Source organism: Podarcis pityusensis (genome assembly GCF_964106645.2).
Source record: "Podarcis pityusensis genome assembly, chromosome: Z".
NCBI lineage: Eukaryota > Metazoa > Chordata > Lepidosauria > Squamata > Lacertidae > Podarcis > Podarcis pityusensis.
The window spans coordinates 1,879,305-1,902,372 of NC_138044.1; the positions used below are offsets into that span (position 1 = coordinate 1,879,305).

The following is a 23,068-nucleotide window of genomic DNA, read 5'->3' on the forward strand; positions in this document are numbered from 1 at the left end:
GTCCACCACTCTTAACCACTACACCACACTGACTCTCCGCTACACCACACTGGAAGGGACCTAAAGAGTCATATACTCCAATCCTCTGCAATTCAGGAATTACAGCTAAAAAATCCCTGCTCATCCAGAATCCTGTTGTTCCCACAGCCTCCATCCAGATGTGCCCAGAAAGCAGGCAGGCAACCCTCCTCCTCCCCTGTTGCTTGGCCCCAGCACCTGGTATTTGGAGGTAGACTGCCACTAGACTTGGAGGCTTCCTTCTTAGCTGTCAGGGGCAAAGTATCTGCTTTTCATGCATGGTTCAGTCCCCAATGACTTATCCAGGTAGGGCAGGGAATTTCCTCCTATGAAAGCCTGGACAGCCTGTCAGTGTTGACAACGCTAAACTGGATGGACCGGAGGTCTGACTCAGTATAATGCTGCTCCCTTTGTTCCTATCAGAATGTCGCCAGAGGAGCCCGGCTGGATAATGCCAAAGCTCAGCCCACCCAATCCAGCATCTAGTTTTCCATGACAGCCAAGCAGATTATCTCTGGGGAGCCTAACAAATGGAGGCACTGAAGCAACGTGCCTCAACTGGTATTCGCAGGTAGATGGACATGGAGGTTTACCCCCTTTCTATCCATAATCCCTGGCTTTCTTCTGGCCCACGAAGGACCAGTCTGGATAGTTGGCCTTGGTGAAGATTTGACGTTTTCATCCCCAAAAAGTTTTTGATTTGAGTTTCTACTGAAATGAGGCTGCATTATAATGTTGTATTTTAATCTTGTTTTTAAGTTGTATTTTAATCAATTGTTTTTACACCTGGTGTTAGCCGCTCTGAGCCCGGCCTTGGCTGGGGAGGGCGGGGTATAAATAAAAAATTTTATGATTATGATTAATGGCTAATAGCTATCAACAGCTAACCACAAAATTGCCTTACTCTACATGTGCCCACTCAACTGCTTCAATCAGCATAAGTGGCACTGGCTACAGATAATAGCCAGTGTGTGTGTGTGTGTGTGTGAGAGAGAGAGAGAGAGAGAGAGAGAGAGAGCGCTGAACTAAAAAAGAAGACTGGGAGCTGGAGACACAGAGACCTGCTTGCTTTGTGCTGGATCCAAGCAAGATATGCTGGGGTAATGATGCTGTCAGCCCCTCCTTCCCATGCTCAGGCTGTCTATGGGTGTAAATAAATCACAGACCCTGAAGACCCCACAGTCTCCAGTGACCTTACTTCCAAGGAAACCAAAGCCTGGGTGAGCCCCTGGACTCCCTGGACCCCCTGGAGACTGAGGTGGCGTGTAACGGTAGAACAGCGGCAACAAGAAGGTTTTCCATGATAAGCAGTTTTTCCCACCATTCCTGGACCCTTCAGCATCTGGAATCTGCTTATTTATCCACCCTTACACCATTGCCCATGTTGCAGAAAGGCCACGGGGATACTCACGCAGAGAGCAGTTTGTGCCAAAGTAGCCGGTCCGGGTGCAATCGCATTCGTAGCCCTCTGTGCCAACCCGGACACACACGCCCTTGTGTTGGCATGGGAAATAGCAGCATGGATTCACTGTGTGGGGCAGGAGGGGGCGGGGAGAGAAAACAAATGATTGTCACTTTTTATTTGTTAAAAATGCTCTTCATAAAAAGATCGTAACAGCTTGCAAACAATTGCACCCAAAAATCATACAGCAAAAACTGCATAAAACAATCAAAATCAGGAATCAAGGAATCAACTATTGTGGAAAGATGCGTTCTTTGCCAAGCATAGGCTTGGCAAAATTGAAGAGTTTTCAGCAGGCGTTTAAATGTTGAAACGAAAGGTGCCTGCTGAGTCTCTAGTGGCAGAGCGTTCCATAAGACTGGACTGGTAAGACTATAGGCCCAGCTGCTTATTGCTGTCAAATGAGTCTTGTCATCTTGTCCCTGCAGATGATCTGAGTGATCAAGGTGAGATATAAGCAGGACTTGTACACTCTGAAAACTTGTACACTCTTGTACTATCTGAAGAAGTGTGAATGCAACAAAAGCTCATACAAATAACAAACTTAGCTGGTCTCTAAGGTGCTACGGGAAGGAATTTTTTAATTTTGTTTCGACTCCAAAAACAGTGAATCTAGATGATGCAGCACTGCTCTTAACAGTAAATGTTCACTGTCAGTATAAGTACTGCTCTAAGGGCCCTTTTTTCCAGTTGGAACTCACCAGAACTCAGTTCTGCCACCTCTCAGGTGGGTGCCATTGCCATTATAAGAGAACAAGGGAGGTGTTCATGGTGAGTTCCGGCACCTCTTTTTCTAGAAAAATAGAAGTGGCTGTAATGATAAGTATGGCAGACATATTCTTCTCGCTTCTCACAGTGACATGTCCAAATTATGCAGCATATTGATATTTGAGTATTCATTACTTGGACAGTCCTACTGTAAGCTTCCCTGAGCCATGTTTGAGTCTCTCGTTCATAATATTCTTCATTAGTCTATTGGTTTCAAGAGATTTATTTATTGTTGATTTGATACTGTGCAGTATACAAGCATCTAGCACGCAATATGAAATCTCTGGCATGTAAAATTAGATGGCCAGCAGTTTATCACTCCATCTGCTATGCGGTGACAGGCCAGCCCTACCAGGCCCGCGCTCCCTCCATTGCCATCTTGGGGGCAGCTATTCCATCAGACTGCCTGAGTGGGGTGGGCAGATGGGAAGCAGGGCAAGCTCCTCCTACCCCTGGAATTGTTTCAGCTGGCTATTATAGAAACTGTTATACTCAGAAGCAAATTCCAATGGGTTCAATAGGCTAACTCCCAATTAAGTGCGTACAGGGATTGTATTCTAAGGCAAGTGATTCCATTCGCAAATGAAAAGAACAGCAAAGAGGAAATACGATTTACGAACAGAGATCTACATATAACTGTCCAAAACACCACAATTACTCTACATTAGAATTGGCTCTGTATTACTTTTAAGTTCTGCCTACCTATCAAGACACTATGAAGAGGCATCAAGCTTCATAAAAAGGGACCAGTGTTTTCAAATGAACTGACCTCTTCTTTAAGCCAGATGTTGATTTACAAAGAAAGTCAGGATCCCTTGAGACCACTAGCTTTTTTAGGGATCTCCTGCAATAACAATGGGCTGTCCACCCAACGTACCACTTTCTGTGATGATTCCCCCAAATGCATAAGAAGAGACTCAAGGCTGGATCGGGCCAGTGGCTCATCTAGTCCAGCATCCTGCTCTCACAGTGGTCAACCAGATGTCCCAATGGGAAGTCCGCAAGCAGGATCTCAGCTCAAGCCCCCCCTCCTCCTGTGGCTTCCAGCAATCATTCAGAAGCATTAGTGCCTCTGACCACAGAGGCAAAGCCCAGCCACCAGGGCTAGTAGTGTTACCAGAAAATAGGGGAGGGGTGCCTTTTGATGGCCAAACTCCCCAAGTTCGTTACTGGTCAGAGATTAATGAGCTGAAGCAGAAATCCAGTGAAAGCAAAGCTGATCTTTTATGATCTGTTGCAATAGACCCCCCCCCCCTTTTGTCAGGAGGTGAAGGACCCAGAAACAAGAAAAACCACTCTTTTTAAAGGTTTGCCTTTCAGCATGGAAAAGAACATCCCCTTTTGCAAACAAAATCAGAAATACATCACACCTAATATGAGGTTACAATGGCTCAGGTAGGTCAAGGCGTGGTATTCCTAAAGATTTAGCAAGTTTCTTGTGGTTCCAGACAGTTTTACACAAAGCATTTGCATTTGATGAAGACAATCAGGATGCTCAGCAGACATTCCCTATGCAGAACATCTGAGCAAACAATGGCAGATTCAGGAACTTCCCCTGATGGTTATCTGCCTACCTTATCTCTGGCTAGGGGAATCATGGGGGATTTTCCAGAATGCAATGAGGCAAGAATACATTGTTCCATGGGGAAACTCAGGTGAAAGTATATGGCATAAATATACACTTATTTTCATGTATATCCTGGGGATATTCAGTTTAGGAATCAAAAATGGTTTCAGGTTGGTCTTCCTGTGCTGATCTATGTACGTGCTTGGTTGGTACATTTATGAACATTTAATATATACCTAAGACCTTAAAGGGTTAGGGACGCGGGTGGCGCTGTGGGTTAAACCACAGAGCCTAGGACTTGCCAATTAGAAGGTCGGCGGTTCAAATCCCCACAATGGGGTGAGCTCCTGTTGCGCGGTCCCTGCTCCTGCTAACCTAGCAGTTCGAAAGCACAAAAAGTGCAAGTAGATAAATAGGTACCGCTCTGGAGGGATGGTAAACGGCATTTCCGTGCGCTGCTCTGGTTCACCAGAAGCGGCTTAGTCATGCTGGCTACATGACCCGGAAGCTGTACGCCGGCTTCCTCAGCCAGTAAAGCGAGATGAGCGCTGCAACCCCAGAGTCGGCCACGACTGGACCTAATGGTCAGGGGTCCCTTTACCTTTAAGACCTTAAAATTCTTATCACAGTGGCACACAACAGATATACTGTATAGAGAAAGGAAAAGGGGGTAGGATATGCAATGGGCATTTTTCTGGTAACAGTAGCCATTGTTAGCCTTCTCCTTCTCCATGAATTTGTTCAATCCTCTTTTAAGGTATGGGGCCATCACTGTCCCCTGTGGAAGCAAGTGCCATAGTTTTAACTTCCTTTTATTTAACAGGACTTCCTTTTATTCCTCCTGAATCTTCCTGGTGTTTGTCTACAACTGTAGAGCTCAGAGGGTGTGGAGTTTTGTCCAGAGTTCTCTGGCCAGCTTGGGAAAACATATGTGCTGGATTTTAGTTGAGCTCAGGGTCATATCTGATGTCACCCAGCTTCCGCTGTTTGGCCAAGTGGGACATGGTTGTCCTTGGCTGGACTGGGCTTGAAGAAGGTTGCCTTGCCTTGTAGCAAAGTTAGGCAACTGAAGAAGCAAGGGGTTTCCCATCACAAATCAACCCTGCTGGCAAGGGATCCAGGCCCCATGCTTTTTTATAGCCCCATTAAACAGAGTGCTGAGATAAGGAAGCAATCTGAGCTAAACAAACAAAGGGGTAGACGTGGCCCAGAGCACAGGAGCAGAAAGCGTAGATGATGAAACAGTACCTTCCAGGCAGACTCCACCCCACCGCTGGAGCCAAACTCCTGCTCCACATCCTCTGGAAATGGATCAGAGGCTAGCAGCATACACTGGGAGGAACCAGCAGCTCCCCCAAGCCTCTGGGTTATCCCAGAACCTATGCATCTAGAAGTTTGAAGGGGGGGAGCAGCTTTCAGTGTGGCCAGGCTCCTTGCTCTTCTTGCCTCTGTTACTGCCTCTACTGCCAGACATTAAGTTGGTAGTCTCATTAGGGCAGGAACCTCCCTTTTTCACTGACCTTGCTGCTAACATAAGAACATTAAAAGGGCCTGCTGGATCAGGCTTGTCTAGTCCAGCATCCTGGTATCTCACTGGCTAACCAGGTGCCCCAGTGGGAGTCTAGCAAGCAGGAGTCAAGCACAGGAGCACTCTCCTGCCCACGATTTCCAGCAGCTGGGACTCAGGAGCATTGCTGTCTCAAACTGTGGAGGCAGAGCATAGCCATTGTGGCTAGGAGCCATTGATAGCTCTCTCCTCCTCCATGGATTTGTCCAATCCTCTCTTAGAACCATCCAAGATGGTGGCCATCGCTGCCTCCTGGGGGAAGGAAGGAGTTCCCTGGTTTTTAACTCTGTGCTGCGTGAGGAAGGACTTTTTAAAACCTGCCCCGAATCTTCCTACAGTAAGCTTCATTGGATGCCCATGAGTTCTAAGTATTATGCGAGAGGGAGAAAAATGTTTCTCTATCCACTCCCCATGCCATGCATAATTTTATGAACTTCTATCATGCCACCTCTTACAACTAATCCAGAATGCGGCAGCTAGACTGGTGACTGGGAGCGGCCGCCGAGACCACATAACACCGGCCTTGAAAGACCTACACTGGCTCCCAGTACGTTTCCAAGCACAATTTAAAGTGTTGGTGCTGACCTTTAAAGCCCTAAACGGCCTCGGTCCTGTATACCTGAAGGAGCGTCTCCACCTCCATCATTCTGCCCGGACACTGAGGTCCAGCACCGAGGGCCTTCTGGCGGTTCCCTTGCTGCGAGAAGTGAGGTTACAGGGAACCAGACAGAGGGCCTTCTCGGTAGTGGCGCCTTCCCTGTGGAATGCCCTCCCACCAGATGTCAAAGAGAACAACAACTATCAGACTTTAAGAAGACATCTGAAGGCAGCCCTGTTTAGGGAAGCTTTTAATGTTTGATGTATTATAGTATTTTAATATTTTTTTGGAAGCCGCCCAGAGTGGCTGGGGAAGCCCAGCCAGATGGGCGGGGTATAAATAATAAATTATTATTATTATTATTATTATTATTATTATTATACGCCTTTTCTCTAAACCCAAGTGTCCCAAACTCTGCAACCTTTCTTCATAGGGAAATTGCTCCAACCCCTGGACCATTTTGCTTGCGCTTTTGCTGCCCATGGAAGTATGGGTTGGGAAATCTGAGGCTGATGAGAATTGTAGCTGCAAGGCACCAGGTTTGGCATGGGGTAAGATGAATCAAATAATTAACCTACACCCCCCCCCCCACAACATAATAGAAAACTCTCCCTGCTGCTTCTCTGTCTCAGCAGCTGCTCCAAGCTCACCTCCTATATGATAGCCATGTTCAAATATATAAAAGGATGTCAACATAGAGGAGGGAGAAAGGTTGTTTTCTGCTGCTCCAGAGAAGTGGACACGGAGCAATGGATCCAAACTACAAGAAAGAAGATTCCACCTAAACATTAGGAAGAACTTCCTGACAGTAAGAGCTGTTCGACAGTGGAATTTGCTGCCAAGGAGTGTGGTGGAGTCTCCTTCTTTGGAGGTCTTTAAGCAGAGGCTTGACAACCATATGTCAGGAGTGCTCTGATGATGTTTCCTGCTTGGCAGGGGGTTGGACTCGATGGCCCTTGTGGTCTCTTCCAACTCTATGATTCTATGATTCCTTAACTCTGCCAGTAGACCACTCCAATGTGTGACAGAACAATTGAATAATTCCCCTTGGAGAGACGCTGGAAAACTACCTGCTCCTGGGAAGAGGCTGCTTACTGTGTCTCTGAACAAGTTGCTGCGCTGGGCTGGTGCCGGCCCCCAATCTGCAACTCCTGCATAGGCACACATGAGTAAAGCTATTGCAGTCATCAGAGATTAGGGGAATTTGGGAATCCGATGATAGCAGATTTCCACACCTTTGGAGGCTTTAAGCAAATGAGGCCGCCACTAGCACAATGTAGGACTTGTCCTTCTCCGGGCCACCTAACCACGCAAAGGAAATTTAGAAGCACACGGGATCTCTTTACAAAAGAAAGGGGCCTGGGGTTGGATTTTCATTGCAAATTGGCCATTGCAAGAGGGTGTGGCAGGAGGGGGAAGAGAAAACGAGGCCATTGATGAAGGAACAATTTCTACACAGACCCCTTGCCTTTTCCCCCCCAAGTGCTCAGGATAATTTTAAAAGCATGCAGCCAAGTTGAGCCAAGAAGCCCAAATTATCTGCATTAGAAGATTAGGACAGATGACCCTGACAGGTAGCTGATAACCTCTCAGTTACAGCCAAGAATCTCTGCCTGTTTTCAATCTGGTCAGATAACTAGATACAAACTAGGGCAGGTATATTTAGTCACTTCAGATCCGGGACCCAAACAGGCAGAATTCCTAGGTCCAATTCCTGGCATCTCCAGGTAGGGTTGAGAGAGGCTTCCTGCCTAAAATCCTTGAGAGTGTAGACAATATTGAGCTAGACCTTTAAAGCCCTTTGTGGCTTAGGGACCTCATACTTGTGCCTCTCCTGGTCTGCCCCACAGAGGACCTTAAGGTCCATGAATAACCATAGTTTAGAGGTCCCGGGCCCTAAGGAAGTCAGACTATCCTCCACCAGGGCCAGGGCCTTCTCAGTGATGGCTCCAACCTGGTGGAATGCTCTGTCCCAGGAGACTAGGGCCATTCAGCATTTAACCTCCTTCCGCAGGGCCTGTAAGACAGAACTATTCCACCTGGATTTCAATTTGAACTTAGCCTGATCTTTTATTCCCCTTCCTTCCCTTCCTCTCCCCTTTTTATGAAGATTACTCGTTCTGGGATCCCACAACTGGTTCTCCCCTGGCCTCCTCGCTGGCCCAAGTGGGACTAATTTAGCCAGCTAGCCCTGGTGATCATCTAATGTTTATTGGATGGATTTTCTCCCTAAATTGTTTTTTTATTTTATTGTTATTTACACTTTATACCATATTTTATGCTTTTTTTGTAGCATCAATTAAGTGTTTTAAATTTGTTGTTAGCCGCCCTGAGCCCGGTTTCCTGAACTGGGAAGGGCGGGGTATAAATAAAAATGTGTTTGTTTGTTTATTTATTTATTTAGATGGCCAATGGCCTGACTTCCTACATTTGGGGACCCATTTCTTAATCTTTTACTACATATTTGCATGGTGGTAGCGCTCCCATCGTGATTCGCCTTGGGTCATCAGACTGCGACCCACTACTGAGTCCTGACTGAACAGTTGAAGACCACTTGTCCCAGAGTGTGCCAGTCAGCAATCACTGTCCGAAGTTGGAGTTAGCTCTTTATTAGCAAAGCATGATCGTCACAGACTTGGCTGAGTGTCAGGCCTAATGAGTACATCAGCTCATTCCTGGTGGGTCTTCCTCCATGAAATCATGGAGACTGAAAGCCACCAGCTCTCCACAGCTGCCCACGTCTCCTCCTCTCCAGGGCTTTCCCCCAAGTTGTGTGCAGCCAACCTCTCCTCTGTCCTTTTAATGCATCTTCAGGTTCTGGGAGATAAGGGTGCTTCATCTCTGTCTTTTGACCTCCCTCCTATCCTATCCCTCGCCAGCTTCTGCTTCTGGAGTCTGCCACAGACTCACCCTGCTCACTAAACCCTGTTACCTCTTCAGCTTCCGACACGTCCTCCTCCCAGTCTTCTCCCTGTGACCGCTCATCACCACCCCACCACCAATCCCCAGGCTCTGAACTTTATTTACTTGGTTCCTCCCACTACTCCTCTGTGTTGAACCAAACCAGTGAACTAGAAGTTGTAGTCTGCTCAAGTTGTAGCCTGCTCAGAGCAGACCCTCAATTTCAATGGGTCTACTCTGAGCAGGACTAACATAGGCTACTGCCCTAGATACTTGGTACGAAAAGGGGTTCCAGGAAGAGTTTTGTGTCATTAAGAAGTGGGCTTCCAGCAATCTGAATTCACCAGCATGAATCCCATGGGGAGTCTCTAGTAAAAAAACTATCTGCTCCTAGAAGAGCCCGCCTGTTGCAACTTTGAACAAGTTTATGCTCTGAGGCTAAGTCAGTGCAGAAGCACATCTCAAGACCTCACTGGCATTGTTGTTTAGTCGTTTAGTCGTGTCCCACTCTTCGTGACCCCCTGGACCAGAGCATGCCAGGCACTCCTGTCTTCCACTGCCTCCCGCAGTTTGGTCAAACTCATGCTGGTAGCTTTGAGAACACTGTCATCTCGTCCTCTGTCCCCTTCTCCTTGCGCCCTCCATCTTTCCCAACATCAGGGTCTTTTCCAGGGAGTCTTCTCTTCTCATGAGGTGGCCAAAGTATTGGAGCCTCAGCTTCAGGATCTGTCCTTCCAGTGAGCACTCAGGGCTGATTTCCTTCTGAATGGAGAGGTTTGATCTTCTTGCAGTCCATGGGACTCTCAAGAGTCTCCTCCAGCACCAGAATTCAAAAGCATCAATTCTTCGGCGATCCAGCTCTCACTTCCATACATCACTACTGGGAAAACCATGGCTTGAACTCACTGGCATAGTTGACCCAAAAATACAAATCAACCCGCGAGATCAAATGATAGAGTCCAGCACCCAGATCCTAAGAGTGGCCAACCAGAGATTTCTATAAAGCCCCCAGGCAGGCCACAAAGGCAACAGCCCCTCTGCTACTGTTTGGTATCCCCACTTATACATCCCCTAAACATGGGGTGTTTGGGTTTTTTAAATTACCATGTCCTCATAACCATAAACTTTGTCTGTCCCTAGTCCTTCTCGGTGTCTCATCACGGCCCCACCCAGGCCAATCCACACCAAGAGCCAAGACCTCTGAGCCAACGGATGACATTAGCACCCACAGCTGCACAGCAGCTGTTGCCGATTGTCTTTTTCTTGACATGCCAAACAGGGATGCAGCTGTAGTTTGTAAGCTTAAATTAATAGGACGCTGGAGAATGCTGTGTTTATACGAGATGGGGAAGAACTAAACAAACTCAGTAAATGGAGCTGGAGAAGATCCTTGCATCTTCAGAGATAATGAGTGGCCAATGTAATAAAACCACAGCTGATACCCCTGAGCTCTTGCTAAGCGCTGAAGTAACCCCCTCGGGGGGGGGGGCACAGGCCTGGGCCGTGTGTATGGAGGTTCTGGGCTGCCCAGACATCTACAAGACCCCCCTCTGGGCCTTGCTGATGTAGTCCAAAGGAAAGCAGAGCAAAAGATTTGGCACCAGATTGGCTGCAGGAGCCGCAGGACAGAGGCATACCAGGCGCCTGCCAATTATCTTAGGGACTCCACTCCAGATTTGTCTCGGGTTTCCTTCTCCTTTGAGAGACGTACTCGATCTATAATTGAATCATTGAACTGTAGAGTTTGAAGGGGCTTGAGGGGCCACCTAGTCCTAACCCCCTCATCTCTTTGGTCTGTGAATCCCTCCATCATGGGAGATAGTTGGAGCCTTAGCCTTGCCTAAAGCATGATCCAGCAGCTGTACTGAGCTGCTGAGCTGTTGCTCATAAATGAAGTTATCAAGGCTCCTGCTGCTTCCTGGACCCAAGGCAAGGTTTCCTCATGCAGTGAGCATTTCCTCTTGGGACTGATTACACAGAGGCAAGGGAAAGCTGAGTGTAGTCAAACTCTGGACTTTAAGAAAGCTGGTTTCAAAAAACTTCTGGGCAAGATCCCATTATTAGAAATGGGAGTCCATGATGGACGGGAGTTTCTTAAAGGTGAGGTGTTTAAGGCACAATCACAAACAGTTCCAACAAGAAAGAAAAGTGGGAGGTACCTAAAGAAACTGGCGTGGCTGCGTAAGGATCTTACAGATGAGTCAAGCTTTAAAAGCGACATTGATTGTTATTTATATTGCTTTCATGTATCTTTCTTTTACATCTTGTGATTTACGTGGAAATTATTCTATTTGGTTGTGTACTTTTTGATGTTTTATTTATTGTTTGACTACTTTTGCTATGTTTGTAATTACATTTTTTCCCATGTTGTGAGCTGCCTAGAGCATGGTTTGGAGCAGGGGTCAGCAACCTTTTTCAGCCGTGGGCCAGTCCACCATCCCTCAGACCATGTGATGGGCTGGACTATATTGGGGGGGGGGGAATGAACAAATTCCTGTGCCCCACAAATAACCCAGAGATGCATTTTAAATAAAAGGACACATTCTACTCATGTAAAAACACGCTGATTCCTGGACCATCCACAGGCCGGATTGAGAAGGCGATTGGGCCAGATCCGGCCCCCGGGCCTTAGGTTGCCTACCCCTGGTTTGGACTATGGAAAGGAGACAAGAAAAAATGATGTATCTATGTTTGTTTGTATGTATGTTTATGTATGTATTAGGGTTGCCATATTTCATAAATTGAAAATCCGGACACAAATGTTGTTGAGTTTTTTTGAGGGGTGGGGGCAAAGTTGTTGAGCTTTATTATTTTGTTGTTGTTATTGGCTGCATCAACAGAAATAGTGTCCAGTTCTGCAGGATATTGACAAACTGTGAAGAGGAGGACAACCAAGATGGTCAAGGGTCTGGAAACTAACCTTATGAGGACCAGTTGAAGGAGCAAGGTATGCTTAGCCTTGAAAAGAGGAGACTGAGAAGAGATGCGATAGCCATCTTCACCTATCTTAAGGGCTGTCACATGGAAGAGGGAGCAAACTTGTTTTCTTCTGCTCTGGAGGGTAGGACTCAATGGATTCAAGTTATAAGAAAGGAGATTCTGACTAAACATTCAGAATAATTTTCTGATGCTAAGAGCTGTTTGACATCAGACCAGCTTAAAAGGTGCTGGACTCTCCTTCCCTGGAAGTTTTGATACAAAGGCTGGATGGCCACCTGTCAGGGATTATTCAGCTGTGATTCCAGAATTGCAGGGGTTGAACTAGATGGCCCTTGAGGGCCCCTCCAACTCTACAATTCCATGGGTCTTTGAGCACCCATTCCAAATGCATGGGCTACTAAGTGTTGCCAGAAGTGGGCCTGAACCTTCCATAAGCAGACTAAAAACTTGGTAGAAACCTTAAAACCTTTTAAACAGTATGGTGAGCTTAGGAAAAAACCCAGTATTTCAGTGCTATGAGTTTTGGCATCTCGGATTTAATAAAACAGAAGGAATAATTATACATTATTAAAGCACAAAGCTCAGAACTGTGAGTTTGGTGCTTCACAGGATACAATGCCTTAGCTACATCCCAGTTGGACTACTGTAGCACACTCCATGTGGGGCTGCCTTTGCAAAGTGTTTGGAAGTTTTCAGCTGGTCCAAGATGCTGCTGTCAGACTGCTGACTGAGGCCTGGTTACGGAAAGAATGTTATTCCCCTGTTAAAAAAACAACATCACTGGTGACCAATCCATTTCTGGGCATCAGAGTGCTGGTTATGACCTATAAGGCCCTACATGGCTTGGCCCTAGGCTACCTGGATAATTGTATCTCTCTGTCTGAACCTGCCCAGGTGCTAAGATCCTCTTGTGAACACCTCTCCACAGCTGGTGGTGACATGAGAGAGGGCCTTTTCTGCAGTTGCTCCCAGATTGTGAGACCCCTCCCAAGAGAGATTAGGATGACTCCCTTCTTCTTATTAACCTTTTGTTGGGCAGGCTAAGACTTTCCTATTCAGGACAGAGCTTTGGAAACGAAGGTGGAGGTGATGGCGGCCAGTGGGCTACTGTCAGGGCAAACTGTACTTTAATGCCGGTTTTAACAGTTGTGCAGAAGAGAGTGTCTTCACCTGCTGAAACCTACAGTTCTTCTCCACAGCTATTAATCATACAGGAACCCTGGCTCCATCCCTGCTGACTGGCCACCCTCAGGACAGATAAGGAGGAATGAGGTTCACATGGTGCTTAACAGTTGATGGTAACAGTCTCAAAAATGCAGCTCTAGACCAACTGGCGGCCAAGGACTCTTCCCGAACATGCACTCCTTGCTCTGTGAGATCCCAAGCCCTTACTGGCTCCTGTCCCAGTTTCCTGACTGGGTGGAGAACAGCCTCTCCTGGAGAGGTCAAGCAGAGAGCATCGCAAAGAAAGGGAGAAAGTATGTACTGTAATTCTGAGGGGTTTTGTATTATTAATTTTTTTGGAAGCACACAAATACTTCTTCCTTTTTACCAGCAAATATCTCTTTTCTCAGGGATGCGGGTAGCACTGTGGGTTAAACCACAGAGCCTAGGACTTGCCGAAAAGAAGGTCGGCGGTTCGAATCCCTGCGACGGGGTGAGCTCCCGTTGCTCGGTCCCAGCTCCTGCCAACCTAGCTGTTTGAAAGCACGTCAAAGTGCAAGTAGATAAATAGGTACTGCTCCGGCGGGAAGGTACACGCGTTTCCGTTCGCTGCTCTGGTTCGCCAGAAGCGGCTTCGTCATGTTGGCCACATGACCCGGAAGCTGTACGCCAGCTTCCTCAGCCAGTAAAGCGAGATGAGCACCGCAACCCCAGAGTCGTCCACAACTGGACCTAATGGTCAGGGGTCCCTTTACCGATCTCTTTTCTCAGTGAGAAATGTTGGTGTTCTTTTATGGTTTGCATGTCTTCATGGGTACTTGTTGAAAAGCAACTTACATATGTGAAATATAGAAATATAAAGATGGTCACAATTAATAAATGTTAATAATTCTGTTCATAATTCTCCTGAACTGGAACGGTCCTTCCTACATTCCTCTAACAATTGAGTCTGTTGAGCATGTCATAGAATCACAGAATTGCAGAATTGGAAGGGACCTTAAGGGTCATCTAGTCCAACCCCCCTGCAATGAAGTCACAGCTAAGGAGTCTGTGACTGACGGCAATTCCACCTCTGCTTTAAAACCTTCATTGAAAAGGGGTCCCCCAGCTTACGAGGGAGTCCATTCCCCTGCAGACAGCTCTTACCATTGGAAAATGCTTCTGAATCTACAACGGTCAGAATCTCCTTTGAATTCCTTTTTTTGTATCCTACCCTCTGGAGCAGCATAAAACAGGCTAGTTCCATCTTCCATGTGGCAGCCCTTCAGATATATATGAAGATGGCTGTTCTGTCACCTCTCAGTCTCCTCTTCTCCAGGCTAAACATCCCCAGCTCCCTTCACTGTTCCTCATAAGGCTTGCTTTCCGGATCCATTATCATATTGGTTGCCCTCCGGAAAGACTTTTGTGGGATCCTTTCCCACAAAGCTTTGTGAATGCACACACACCCTCCTGGCACCAGTCTCTAAAGGGAATGTCCTCTGGAAGTCCTGGCTTCGTTCAGCTGTGGTGATGAATTACACTTGGCAACCCCAGGGAATGTGAGGTGGGGATGGAGGGGCATGCGCATACATGCCCTTCCCACCTGAGGCTGCGCATGGACAGGCGTCATGGGACAAGAGTCACTCCCCTGGCAAGTGCAGACCTGGTGGCGCCCATCCTCTTCCCATGATGCTGCCTCCTGCTTTGGAATAGGCATCCACCACTGGATGCCAGAAGTTACCTCCAGAACAGCTCAGCTGCAGGATCAGACCAGAGATCCATGCGGCCTAGAGTAGCCAGCCAGGCATATCCAGGAAGCACAGTCCTTTCTTCCTGCTGTTCCCTAGCAGATGAGGCAGACTCTGAAGGCCATGCAGCCACCATGACTGGTAGACATTAACAGACACCTCCTCCTCCTCTGATCATAGAACTGTAGAGTTGGGAGGGACCCCAAGAGTCATCTAGTCTAACCCTCTGCAATGCAGCAATCACAGCTTAAGGACCCCGGACAGGTGGCCATCAAACCTCTGCTTAAAAACCTCCAGTGAAGGAGAGGTTGAGGCAGTGGATTCCATCAATCAAGCTGGGGCAAGATGAACGTGTTTATTGGACTATGCAGAATTAGATAAATTAACAGGAAGGTTTCGAAACCTGCGGGACCAGAGATTCTTAGAAGACTGGAGTAAATATATGAACTATTTGAAAAGCAATCGTAATGAACAGATTACGCTAGTAGGACTGCAAGAAGTTCTGTAAGGAGGACTATTTGAAATATTGCAAGAAAAACTATGAGGAGAATTATTAGTTGATGATAATAAGGAGAAATAGAGAAATTAAGAAATGCAGAATAAGTGATAAAGAACGGAAAATCATCAGAGGTTGTCGATGGAAGTCTAAATATTGTATAAGATAAGAAGTTATGTTAAATGATTGTTGAAAATGATATGTAAAAAACCAGAGAGAGAGAGAGAGAGAGAGAGAGAGAGAGAGAGAGAGAGGTACCTCGGGTTAAGAACTTAATTCGTTCTGGAGATCTGTTCTTAACCTGAAGCACCACTTTAGCTAATGGGGTCTCCTGCTGCTGCCGCGCCGCCAGAGCCCGATTTCTGTTCTCATCCTGAAGCAAAGTTCTTAACCTGAAGCACCATTTCTGGGTTAGCGGAGTGTGTAACCTGAAGGGTATGTAACCCGAGGTCCCACTGTATGAATGAATATGTTTATTATTATCACATTTATATCCTGCCTGTATGGTAGTTCCCCCAGCGAGTTTCATGACTTGAGTGGGAATTTGAACCCTGGTCTCACACTCTCTTATCACACCACAATGGCACACTGCTTGTAGCAGTCCTGTGGCACATACACCCCAACCCCCCACATAAAAATCAAAAGCAGGGCAGCTACAGAAGAGGAAGCCACACCCTCACGTAGACCCCCAGAGGCTGATGACTTTAAAAATACAAGTGACGGGGCTCAACCCTTTCTGATCAATGATACAATGCTAGCTGGAACTTGTACTGACGCTACTCCATGGGATTCCTCAAGCAGTTGTCTAATGCTCATGACATCCTTTTGACAATACAGTGGTACCCCGGGTTAAGTACTTAATTCGTTCCAGAGGTCTGTTCTTAACCTGAAATTGTTCTTAACCTGAAGCACCACTTTAGCTAATTGGGCCTCCTGCTGCTGCCGCGCCGCCGGAGTCCGATTTCTGTTCTCATCCTGAAGCAAAGTTCTTAACCTGAAGCACTATTTCTGGGTTAGCGGAGTCTGTAACCTGAAGCGTATGTAACCCGAGAGACCACTGTATGAAGGACACATATTGAGTCTTCCCTGTGTCACTCACCTCTAAACAGGAAAACACCTATCTGCACCCCCCCACTCAAATAATAAAAAAGACCCCAAAATAATGCCCCCTAAAAACAGACCATCCCAACCAAAGCACCAAATTGTAGAGTTGGAAGAGGTCCAAAGCATCATCTAGTCCAACTCCCTACATTTTTGAAAAAAATGGAAAATTGGGAGAGTGAAGGGAAAGGCGCTAAGGGACTATCTGAAGGTTACAGACTAGAGTTCTAAGTTATAACGCTTATTGTGTAATATATTGGCTAGTCTTCAGGGGTGACACAAAACTCTCTTGATCTCTTTTAAAATGTTGCCGTGACAATCCGTGCAGCATCTCAAAACCAAAGGAAGTGACTATCTCATTTCAAAATGACTGCTTTAAACCCAAGTGCTGATGCATGCAGCTTTAGACAACCAACTTTGATTGATGTTTCTTCAGTTGTGTGCAAGTCCTGCGTCTGGTGAAGCTCAAGAGCACCTAGGCTCTCAATAGCAGCAAGAAACCCTCTCCAGAGTGCAGAATTGTGGCCACAATGGAGTCAGAAAAGAGCTTCCAAGGTCACCACTAGAGTAAGAGGCTGCTGGTAAATTTGCACGTGCTTGTCTGCTCTTATCCTCTCCACGTCCTCCACATTCCTCCTCAGTGTCCTTCCGACACCTCTCCCACAAAGTGACCCTGGAAGCCCATCCTCATGGGTAATACTCCTTTCACTCTGGTGGGCTCCAATCAGCACAAAAGGTTAGGAGACATCTCTTCAGTGACTAAAGGCTCTGTTTCCATGCTGGTTGGGTGGGTCTGGGATGCTGGAGGTGGAGACCAGGTTGGAATCTGGCTGCTCAATGCTGTAAGTTAGATGCTTCCCCATTTCTGGGTTCTCAAGGATCTGTTGTCAGCAGCTGCAAAAGACGCAGAAATTTCTGCCTCAAGAGCTGCAGCTGCACTGTTGGAAAGCTACAGAAATAATATATGACTACACTTGAATGAGGGACGCGGGTGGCGCTGTGGGTTAAACCACAGAGCCTAGGACTTGCCGATCAGAAGGTCGGTGGTTCAAATCCCCGTGACGGGGTGAGCTCCTGTTGCTTGGTCCAGCTCCTGCCAACCTAGCAGTTTGAAAGCACGTCAAAGTGCAAGTAGATAAATAGGTTCCGCTCTGGCGGGAAGGTGAACGGCGTTTCTGTGCGCTGCTCTGGTTCGCCAGAAGCGGCTTAGTCATGCTGGCCACATGACCCAGAAGCTGTATGCCGGCTCCCTCAGCCAGTAAAGCGAGATGAGTGCTGCAACCCCAGAGTCGGTCACGACTGGACCTAATGGTCAGGGGTCCCTTTACCTTTACCTTTAGCTTACACTTGAATGATGTTTTGCTTTGTGGCAGTCAGTCTGGATGATGCCACGAGTCCCTTCCAATTCTTAGGATCCTGTACCTGGGGAGCATTAGATTCAAAGAGAGGATCCTACTGCTAAACTAGCCAGAGAAGTTTCTTTGTAAGACGATGGCCTTGGCTGGCCAGTGCAGTGTCCTCATCCGCATCCCAAAAGGATGGGCTCCATTGCAAGAGCTACAATGAAGGGATGAGGCCCTCCAGGCTGATAGGCAGGTCTTTCCTCTCCCTCCTCACCTGGCTGCTAGGTAGGAGAACAAGAGCCAGGGTGGTGTGTGGGAGATGAGCTGAAAAAAGCAGGCTGGAAGCTGGAGACCCAGAGACACGCTTGCTCTGTGCTGGATCCCAAAACCCATTGGAATGTTAATGCTGTGAGTCTCTCCATCTCATGCTCAAGTTGTATAGATGTGTAAATAAAACTACATATCCTAAAGACACCGTAATCTCCGGTGACTTTTACTCCAAGAAAACCGAATCTGGGTAAGCAGCTGGAACCACAGGAATTTCTCACCACTTGGAGACTGGGGTGCCACACAGCAATATGTTAATGAGTCCAGCAATTGGGGGGGGGGAGAATGAGGAGGTGAACTCTTTTGGGGGGTACTTGCCCCCTGCCCCCTCCAGCACCTCCCTTGGTTGAGAGTGTCATTGTGGACACAGCCCTAGGTTGCAAGAGAAACATTCAGAGGTATGAATATTTTTAAAAGGGGATTCAATTATTACCTTTGATGCATAAATTCAAACTGTGCTCTTACAAATGTTTGAGGAACTCTGAAGCAAATCCCACCCAACCCCATCCCTCGTGTCCACTATTCTGGGCGGCAGCTTCTGAGCTAGAATTCCTGGTTCTTGTCCAGAGGATAAAATGTTTCATTTGCACATATAAATAAACCATCCGGGCCTAGGAAGGCTTAAATCAAGCCCTCTGGAGAAGGGAGAATGTCAAAGCCTCTATCCCCCATGCCTTACTTGCAAATTAAGTTAAAGCAAACATCTCAAGCCCTTTTAAAAGGCCTATCTATTTCCTCACATATTTCCAGAACGTTATACTTTCTGGAATGCCCAGCTATTTGAATCTGCTGGAAGGAAAGGACGCAACTCGCTTGTCCCTTTGAAAAACAGCGCGGAGGTGGCTCTTCCTGGTAACTCCCTAAAGATTGTTCATTTGTGGGAGTTCATTTGTGGTTAACCTCCGGGAAGTGTACGAGGGATGCATGAGGCCAAGGGGCTGACATATTAATACAACAGTCAGTTTGGAAGAAGTGGGAGCAACTCTTTATCTCAGGCCAGTAAAGGCAGGGCTGAGCTCTGCCTGTTTCCCGCTTCGGAAGCTAGCTGCTTTTTTTCTTTCTGGGAATGAGACAGAAAAACCCCCAGAGAGGGGTGTTTGCAAGCTTCTCTGCGGCTCCGTAATGAGAAGTTTCATCACAAACTTGACCAGCTTGCCTTGAAGACTAGGAACAAAGGAGGCGAGGACTCTTGCACCTTTAAAAGAATTGCAGAAGAGGGAATTTCAGCTGCCACGCAACTATTAAAGGCGCAGGAGCAACACAGGTCCTCTTTTGAATTGGGCCACCTGAACACTGTCTTGCCCTCCTGCTTGTACCTTTGCCATGGAGAGGCAAGGAGAATGTTGGGTGCATTCTCAGTGAAATATACTCGAAGTCGAGAGTGGATTTCATGCTCTTTATTCAGCTCACAGTGTTGAGGAGGAGTGGAAGTTCCCACGAAATATCTGCTTTATATACATTATTTACACAGTGGGAACCACGTGATTGGCTAATTCCGGGATTCTCCTGTAGGCCAATCAGGTTGCGGATTCACTTCCACCTGGAGCTGGATTGGGTGGCTCCTGTGGACCAATCAGACTGCTGCATTCTGGATCCTATTGTTCCAGGACCAATCAGACTGCTGCAATCTGAATCCTATTGCTCTAGAACCAATCAGACTGCTGCATTTTGGATTCTATTCAACTCAGTACATAACACCCAGGACATGGAAGGACTCCCCTGTGAGGAAAGGGTGCAACATTTGGGACTTCTTAAAGCTATGGTTTTCCCAGTAGTGATGTATGGAAGTGAGAGCTGGACCACAAAGAAGGCTGATCGCTGAAGAATGGATGCTTTTGAATTCTGGTGCTGGAGGAGACTCTTGAGAGTCCCATGGACTGCAAGAAGATCAAACCTCTCCATCCTTAAGGAAATCAGCCCTGAGTACTCACTGGAAGGACAGATCCTGAAGCTGAGGCTCCAATACTTTGGCCACCTCAGGAGAAGAGAAGACTCCCTGAAAAAGACCCTGATGTTGGGAAAGATGGAGGGCACAAGGAGAAGGGGATGACAGAGGACGAGATGGTGGGACAATGTTCTTGAAGCTACCAGCATGAGTTTGACCAAACTCCGGGAGGCAGTGGAAGACAGGAGTGCCTGGCGTGCTCTGGCCCATGGGGTCACGAAGAGTCGGACACAACTGAATGACTAAACAACAATAACAAGCTTAGAGAAAAGGCAAGAAAGAAGCAACCTGAGAGAAGGTTATAAAATTATGCTTGGAATCAAGAAAGTGGGCAGAAAAAAAGCTTTCCTCCCTCTGTCACAACACCAGGATTTGTGGACATCCAGCAAAGCTAAATGTTGAAAGATTCAGGGCAATGGCAAAGAAAGTACTTCTTCATGCAGCACGGAGTTAACTATGGAACTTGCAATGATGGCCACCCATTTGGAGGACTCTAAAAGAGGGTTGATTCATGGAGGACAAGGCGATCACCATCTGCTAGGCATGATGGCTCTCTTCTGCTTCCACAACTGGAGGCAGTAATGCTGGGAGCCGCAGGAGGGGAGACTTGTGGTCAAGTCCTGCTTGCTGCCTTCCCACAGGCATCTGGTTGGCCACAGTGGGAACAGGATGCTGGGCTACATGGTCCATGGGTCTGATCCAGCAGGGCTGTTCTGGTAGTCTTGTGTTTTTAAAAGCAGCCACGGATCTTGCACCTTTCAATAGGTATCGCTTGCATGACAATGTGCACCTCCTGAAATTCCCTCGCCTGCACAACTGTGAAAGGCACAGAAGCCCTGTGTGGGTTGGCCTCTGGCTGCCCTCACAAGGGTGGCGTGCGATTTCAAATCACACCCCTCCTCACACATTACTTTACAAAAGCCCCAGGGAACAATGTTGTGTTATGACCCAGGAAACGCAGCTTCACTTTGGGTCATGAGGCTTTCATTTAAGTTTATACTTAAGTTTATACTATGTTTACTAAAGCTTTTATCATGAAATCTCAGGGTGGGGAACAATAAAACTTACTTTTTATTGTAAATCAAGTAAAGCAATAAAAATACTTAACTGAGGTTCTGTCTCCCTTAACATAAATCCTGGCTATGGCCATGGTGCAGTCAGTTAATAAATGAGCTAATACTCCAGTTTCAATCCTTCAAAACCAGTGGAACACCTCCCCCAAAAAATATACACACACAAACAAATTTTATTTATACCCTGCCCTCCCCAGCCAAGACCAGGCTCAGGGCAGCTAACACTAAATATAAATATAGTAAAAACATTCAAAACAAAACAAAACAAAGAAAAAACAGTTGATTAAAATATAAGTTAGAATACAGTTTAAAATGCAGCTTAAAATGCAGCCTCGTTTTAGTGGTAGCCTATAGATCAAAGCCATAAGGGGAGAAAACGTCAAATATTCACCGCGGCCAACTATCCATGCTGGTCCTACATGGACCAGAAAAAGAGCCGAGGGAAAATTTATATACAAAATCCCATATGAGGGGTTCCATAAAAAAATAAAATAAATAAAAATGAGAGGGGGGGTTAGACTGAGTCCAGCCCAAAGGCCAGGCAGAACAGCTCCGTCTTGCATGCCCAACGGAAAGAGGTCAAATCCCACAGGGCCCTGGTCTCCTGCAGTAGGGTGTTCCACCAGGCCGGGGCCAGAGCTGAAAAGGCCCTGGCCGAGGCCAATCTGACCTCCTTGGGGCTTGGGACTTCCAAAGTGTTGTTATTTGTGGACCGTAAGGTCCTCCGTGGGGCATACCAGGAGAGGCGGTCCCATAGGTCCGTGGGTCCTAGGCCATATAGGGCTTTAAAGGTTAAAACCAGCACCTTAAACCTGACCCTGTACTCCACCGGGAGCCAGTGTAGCTGGTAGAGCACCGGGTGAATGTGATCCCGTGGCGAGGACCCCGTAAGGAGTCTCGCCGCGGCATTCTGCACCTGCTGGAGTTTCTGAGTCAGCTTCAAGGGCAGCCCCACGTAGAGCGAATTACAGGAATCAAGCCTGGAGGTGACCATCGCATGGATCACTGTGGCCAGATCGGGGCCGGAAAGGTAAGGGACCAACTGCTTAATACGGCGGAGATGAAAAAAGGCCGCCTTTGCTGTAGCTGCAACCTGCGCCTCCATGGAGAGGGAGGCGTCAAAGGTTACATTAAAGTTAATGAAGCACCAGGGCTAGGATGGGGAGGTGCAATTATTAGCCAACACTTTGTCTACTCATGATCCCAATTTCTATGACTCCTTTTGGGTCCCTCCAGGCATCCTTTTGACTGTGTATTCGTGACAATTCATGAGCAGTGCCGGATTTACATATAAGCTAAACAAGCTCAGGCTTAGGGCCTCACTCTCTTGGGCCCCCCCAAAAAATTAAAGGAAAAAACCTGGATGTACATTTCCAAAATATAAGATAAAAAACAAATAAAATAAAACCTACATACAGCAAAGGTGTTATGTAGGCTCCTGTTTGTTATGTGCAAATGGCTTGAGATACCTATTAGGTCCATATATTCCCATATAGCATATATTCAACACAAAAACAGTGACAATTTGTTGTTGACAAAGGACAGCTGGACATATAAAGGGCCCCATTACCTTCAGGAGCTCAGGGCCTCATCAAACCTAAAAACGGCTCTGTTCATGAGGCTATCAAGACTTTAGTATGAGATCCTGCTTTCAATACGTTTCATGCCTGCAAAAGTTTTGGGGAGGACACATTTCTTTGTTTCCAGTCAGTACATATCTTGTAATTTCCTGCTGCAATCTCACGATGTTTCATTCTACAAATGTTTGAGGTACCACTTTGGTGAACTACAGCCTTTTCCAAACAGCAATAAGTGGCAGCACTGAGGAAGTATCGCAGAACAACTAATAAAGCAGAATCAATCCACCACTAATTCTACTGCTTCAAGAACATGGCCTCATCCACAATGTAAATGTAAATCAGTATCATACCACTTTAAACAGCCGTGGCTCACCTGTAAGTATCCTGGGAAGTGTAGTTTGCTTAGCTTGTTAGGAGACACCCCCCCTCATTCCCCTCAAAGTGCTACAATTTCCCAGACTTAGACAACCCCTCTAGAAGGATACCAT

General features: G+C 46.9%; 1 protein-coding gene across 1 annotated transcript in view; it reads right to left on the reverse strand.

Annotated features, from left to right (window-relative positions):
• Positions 1-23,068, reverse strand: part of PTGS1 (prostaglandin-endoperoxide synthase 1) — a 45,334-nt gene that overhangs the window by 14,024 nt on the left and 8,242 nt on the right. The window contains exon 3 of the mRNA XM_080990930.1: positions 1,430-1,546. Coding sequence (XP_080847056.1) covers positions 1,430-1,546 — 117 coding nt within the window. The remainder of the gene's footprint in view (positions 1-1,429; positions 1,547-23,068) is intronic.